General features: G+C 34.2%; 1 protein-coding gene across 1 annotated transcript; it reads left to right on the forward strand.

The window, feature by feature from the left end:
- Positions 1 to 1,414: 1,414 nt before the first annotated feature.
- On the forward strand, positions 1,415 to 4,371 carry LOC112516901 (zinc finger protein CONSTANS-LIKE 9-like). Its single transcript, XM_025124150.1, has 5 exons — positions 1,415 to 1,523; positions 2,205 to 2,893; positions 3,004 to 3,198; positions 3,309 to 3,571; positions 3,832 to 4,371. The coding sequence occupies exons 2-5, from the start codon at positions 2,342 to 2,344 to the stop codon at positions 3,959 to 3,961; spliced, it is 1,140 nt and encodes a 379-aa protein (XP_024979918.1). The 5' UTR covers positions 1,415 to 1,523; positions 2,205 to 2,341; the 3' UTR covers positions 3,962 to 4,371.
- The last annotated feature ends 1,807 nt before the right edge of the window (positions 4,372 to 6,178 follow it).

Raw genomic sequence — 6,178 nt, forward strand, 5'->3', positions numbered from 1 at the left:
TAAAAGTTAAATAGTTTTTGTTAACAGGTATCTTTTGGTCCCTAAAATATGAACCATTTAATAGATGACAAATTAAAATTAAGAGATATTAAAGAATAAGCTTACCACTTAAAATTTCAAAATACATTTAAATCTTTTTAATTTTTATTTTAAAAATAAAATGAACGGTCTTAATAATCAAACATCTAAAAGAATCAGACTTTTTAGAGATATTAAAAAAAAAGCATTAGATTTAAATATGCCACTACATTTATAATAAAAAAAATATATATTATAACAAACAGAAAGAGTTAGTATTTTAAAGGTTTTAACTTTTAAGAGTTGGTGCATGTTTATTTATTATTATTATTTTAATATTTAATAATTTTACATTGATAGATAAGATATTTTAGATTGCACACTCATAAGAGAGTCTTAATTGCACCATCATCCCTACACATGCATCAATATACAATTTTGGCTTCAAATTTCACATTATTGTGGGAAAAAGGGTTATGCTATTTTACAGAGCAAAGCAACCTGATTATACTGGTCCTACAACGATTATGAATATGACGCAAAGCACTGTGTCCTAGGACAGGCTGAGCAACGTCATATCTAAAACTCCAGAGTTTATTATGAAAACTTGAGTTCTGTTCTCTTTAGACAATTCAACATGGACTGATTTCACATCATTAACTACACAAGAAAATACATCGGTTTAGGGTTTAAGATGCCTAAGTTTTCTTCACATTTTTTCTTTTAATTCTCTTTAAACTTGAACAGATAACAACCTTTTTTTGAAAAGTGAAAGACTTCTTTGAGTGCGGGATCAAAATCTGAAAAACCAAACCAAACAAATCTAAGTGTATCACAACCGAAAGTAAATTAGAAAGATGATAAGATACATGCAAACCGTGTCTTTATGTGTAAAGGTATAGAGACTGAACCACAAGGGTAGTGCTTGATTGGTTTGAGTTTGACTCTCAAATTCAAAAGTACCCGGGGATCTCAGGTTCAAATCCAAGGAGGAAGAAAAATCCCCTTGTGGCCACGGAGGTTCAAATGCGGTGACTTTGAGCTATCTGCAAAACAGGTGGTCATCCTGAAATTAGTCAGCTCGCATAGCGGGTTGGATATCCAGGTTAATAAAAAAAAGGTATAAAGGCTGTTTCTAAAGGATTGAAATCTGAAATTGGTATATCCAAAAGGATGAATTTGTAATTAACCAAAAAAGGAAGGAGGTGGAGAGGGCCTGAGTTGCAAGTGTCAAGAAAGGGACAAGGTCCCACCTTTGAAACCCACCTTGAGGACTCTCTCTCTCTTGCACTTTTTACCCCTTTTTTCTAAGATATTTTTGATGCGTTGTCAGATATTTTTGCATCTCCAAAATCAACACCTACCTCACAAGACACACCCAAACACAGGAACAGACTAGAAAAAGAGAAAGAAAATCTTGAAAGCTCTCATCTTTATTTAGGGTTTTCAACTTCTTCAACCAAAAAAGAACTCTGCTTTGGTCCTGCATATCTTGGATTCACCTGGTAAACTTTCTGGGTTCTGTTCCTTTTAGCTTTATACAAATTGGGTTTTCTGGGTTTGTTCCATTTCTTCATGATCTATAAGTTATGATTTGATTCATTGATTGGACATTTCTCTTTTTTGTCAATCATTTTCTGATAAAATCATCATCTTTTTGTGTCTTTTCATCTGTTTCCACTGGTTTTCTAGAAAATTTGAGGTTGGATTGTGATTGTATATCATTCTTTTAAGCTTCATCTGCTTCACTTCAAGTTCGATTGGATATTTTCCCCCATTTTTACTGCTTTCTTCAGGTTTTTACTGCTTACTGATACTTTGATTTTGCAACCCATTTGAAGGTTACCTTTTATATTGCTAGATTCTGGTTTACTTTTTGTCTTGATTTAAGTTGCTAGAAACCCTTTTCAGTTTGAGCTTTGATTCCTTTAGCATCTTTGCCATTCCATCAATTCTGCATTCAGCCATGTCAAAATATCTTCTGTTAGAATGTTTCAGCAACCAGTTTAGTTCAGTCGTCAGGAAATTATTCGCTTATTCCTGAATTTTATACATAAGATCTAATCAAATTGCTTCTTTAGATTGTTCTTGAATTGACCCTTTTAGATACTGTCGGAACATATTCTGTTTTGTTTGATCAATTGGGAAAATTTCCAACTTTCTGATTGAAATTCTCATTTATCCAGATTGATGCAGAGGACTTGATCTTCAAGGATAGGAAAAGATCCAATCTTGATCGGATCTGGTGCAGCTAGTAAGCTTGTGTTTGTTTCTATAGTTTAAGGTAGAAAAGGATCATAATCTTGTTCTAGGTAACGAAAACATGGGTTACAATTGTGATTATTGTGGGGAGGCAAGATCGATGGTGTATTGTCGATCTGATGCAGCCTACTTGTGTTTATCGTGTGATCGCAATGTTCATTCTGCGAATCCGTTATCAAAACGCCACATGAGAACACTCGTGTGCGATGTGTGTAATTCACAGCCCGCACTCGTTAGATGTGTGGATGAAAAGGCTTCGCTTTGCCAGAATTGCGATTGGGTAGGTCACAACGGAGCTAGTTTAGGTGCAAGTACACATAGTCGGCAGACCTTAAATTGCTATTCAGGCTGCCCAACGGCTGTCGAACTTTCTTCTATTTGGCCCTTTATGTCAGAATCTTGTGAACAAGAAATGGGTTCAATGAGCATTGCTGATAACAGCCAAGAACCTTCTGAAAACGACAATACTCAAGATTCATCTATGCCGGTTGAGACCAGTGATTTGCAGATTGAAAATAACTCGAATGATTGGATGGGTTCGCTCCTCCAGGACGATAATAGGTCACAGGATATCTATCGCCAAGGAAAACCGTTGAGTTCTTCTGCAAATAAGGTAATTTTTTTCTGTTTTTCTGTCAAATTAGTTGTTTCGATTGAAGTGGATGATCACAAAATCTTTAAAAGGTCGATCTTTATGGGGTTTAATGCATAGTTTACTTGCAGATATCGTGTTCAGGGACAAAAGATTCTGAAAAAGTTGCTGATGATGGACTCTATGATGATTTCACCATGGATGAAGTTGACATGAATATCGAGAATTATGAAGAACTCTTTGGTGTAGGCCATAACGACCCGAAACATCTTTTTGCAAAAGATGGGATCGATAGCTTGTTTGGGATGAGAGAAACGACGACAAAGGTATTACTGATCCGAAATCTCTTGAAATATTCACTTTGATTCATAAATGAATTTGCGTCTTTAAGGTTTTGTGCATTTATCCTTTTCTAAGTTTCGGTTGTTTTGGTTAGGACTCTGCAAATGCAGTAGAACCAGCATGCAGTAACGCAGCCTCGGTGGATTCGCTAATGAGCTGCAAAACCGAACCGAACCCTTGTCACGCAAGGCAACTTTCGTTTTCAAGTCTCACCGGTGATAGCAGTGGTGGCGAATATCAAGACTGTGGAGCTTCGCTTCCAATGGGCGAGCCACCTTGGTGCACCCCTGGTCCTGGAAGCACCACCATCAGGAGCGATGCCGTCCTTCGTTACAAGGAGAAAAAGAAGATGCGCAAGTGAGTCTTTGCATATAACTTTTCTAACGTTGAAGTCCCATATCAGCTAGACACAAACCATGAAACATATATATATATATATATATATATATATATATATATATATGAACCTTCCCTCTCTAGAAAGATTATTTGAGAGAGAGAGATTCAAAGGGTTTTCATATATTTTCACGTGGTATCAGAGCACTTCACATTCTTCTAACAATATCATCTTCTATGTCATGATCACCCTTCTGACCTTGATTTTTTTTTGTGCGCAGATTTGAGAAGAGAGTAAGGTATGCAACACGAAAGGCGAGAGCCGATGTGAGAAAACGTGTGAAAGGTCGGTTCATCAAGGCGGGTGACGCTTACGATTACGATCCTATGAGTGAAACAAGAAGCTTCTAAGAACATATAAACACAAATCTCTTAGGGTTTCTGCAACTCTTTAGGTGGATCATAGCAGAGAGATGAAGAAGACTGGTGATGGTGAATTGTTGCATGTACAGAATGGGAATGGGAGGAGATGTGTTTAAATTACAGTTGAAGTTTAATTAGGGTTTGAGTCTTGACAATTTTATGGTCCATCTTTGGACTGGTTTTTATGTTTTAATTGTATGTAGCTTTTTTGGGGAAGTTTTAAGGATGCAATTCTTGTTTGTCAAAATTAATAATTTCGAGCAACGGGGACGGGCGTTTTCGTCAGCGAATGTGGTGTAACCCGAGAAAGAAATTCGAACTCGTATATGCCGATGGTTAAAATAGACTCGGTAAGAGACAACAAAAGAATGTATAGAAAACGGAACCGTTAACTCGCATGTACATATTCTTGATTCTTGAAAATGAGTTTGTGCAAAAGGGTTTGTAACCGATAATTCTTGAGTCGGTCATCATGTGAGAGTTAAATCAGATACGCAGTGGTCTGTTAGGTGAGTTCAGTGTTTTCGAGGAGGCTGATCCTCTAAAGGAATTGTAACTCTTACAGATACGGATGTGATGTATAGTATATGCAAATTTCCATTTTGATAAATTGTTCAACACTAGACCTAGAGTGTGGTTTGTGGTAGTCGTTCACGAGAACGTCGTCCGTTCCTACACCGTCCCTGGTTTCTTGCATACGGCTTGATTTCCAGGTAACTTATCTTAACAAGTATCGTTTATATTACGTGAAAGGGTTAAGACGATAATATCAACAATTTTTAAAAATAGCAAACTTACCCGGGGAATCAGAGGCATCCCATGAACGGTTATTTTATTCTTGTTAATTTGATAGCCATATTAATATATATTCAATTTTTAACTCGGTATTTAAAATTTCAATTATATGCGAGTATATATATATAAAATATTTTTATTATATTATATAACATTTAAAACTTATTATTACATACTATAACCTATCAATACATTTGAAATATGAATTAGAGGGATGATAAAACGAGAATGATACATATTTAAAAGAATAAGAGAATAATTATGTGTCAATCATTTCATTAATTAATACCTTAAATAAAAATTTCTTAAAAATCGTTTGAAAAAGTATATGTGTCATTTGTTGTATACAAATTATATATGGAAATTCATTTATTTATATAAAGATTATTTAATAAATTTAAGGTATTTCAAAAATATTTATATACAACAAATGACATATGTGTCCTTTGAGATGATTTTTAAGAAAATCTTTATTTAAGGTAGTATTTAATTAAATGACTGGTCCATAATTATTCTCTTATTCTTTTAAATATGTATCATTCTCGTTTGATCCTCTCTCTATGAAATTAAGTCATAACCAACTGATAAATATGTTCAAGTAATGACAAACATTGAGTCTTACTAATACAACAAAATACTCCATAAAACTAATAACCAACAAAGTATTCTCTTAAAACCACACAAATCCATAAAATGAAATCCAAATAAATGAAACAGAGATGTATTACGCTGTTTTATGCAAGTACACTTCTAGTTATATTATAAAGCATTTAACTTATATTCTTTCAAATATAGAATATATATTGTGTTTCATTCTTGGCCCAAACATCATTGACTTATTGTGATTTATACTATTTTAAATGGGCCTATCAAGAGCACATGAAGTATGGGCTTAATAATCTATGGCCCAAAAATTCCTCTTATAAAGACACAATATTTGTCTATTTTAAATAGTATTTATTTATGTCAAAGTTGATCAGTAACAATTCCAATCGGTCCTATACGGAATCTGTCTCCAAAAACATCAATGTGAGGTATTTTTGACTTACTCAATGAGCTTTGACTTAACCTATCTTTTTTTCCCACTCTAATCACACAGTTATTTTTAACATGAAAAATATTTTATTAATAAAATAATGTACTCTTTTTGTTGTATTATTTGCTATTTGCATATTCGAGTGTGAAAACGAATACAATAATGATTATAGCGCCTAAAAAGCGACATCGGGGGTCAACCGATCCCTGTTTTTAATGGCTTTAAATAGGTCTCTACTCAAAATTAGAGTAACTGATAGAGAGAAGGTGGGATTTTATATTTATATGTCGATTTGTGATTCTATATGCAGGCAAAGAATCGTGTGAGAAAAAAAGTTAAAGTGAGAAGTTTAAAAAAAGATTTGAACCCTTGAT

The sequence above is a fragment of the Cynara cardunculus genome (assembly GCF_001531365.2).
Source record: "Cynara cardunculus var. scolymus isolate 2C chromosome LG 8, CcrdV1, whole genome shotgun sequence".
Classification (NCBI taxonomy): Eukaryota; Viridiplantae; Streptophyta; class Magnoliopsida; order Asterales; family Asteraceae; genus Cynara; species Cynara cardunculus.

Excerpts from the sequence above, each read along its gene's own strand:
- LOC112516901 (XM_025124150.1), top strand. The coding sequence starts at position 2,342 with ATGGGTTACAATTGTGATTATTGTGGGGAGGCAAGATCGATGGTGTAT. Across the intron at positions 2,894-3,003 it reads TGAGTTCTTCTGCAAATAAG|ATATCGTGTTCAGGGACAAA; the intron begins GTAATTTTTTTC and ends GTTTACTTGCAG. Across the intron at positions 3,572-3,831 it reads GAGAAAAAGAAGATGCGCAA|ATTTGAGAAGAGAGTAAGGT; the intron begins GTGAGTCTTTGC and ends TTTTGTGCGCAG.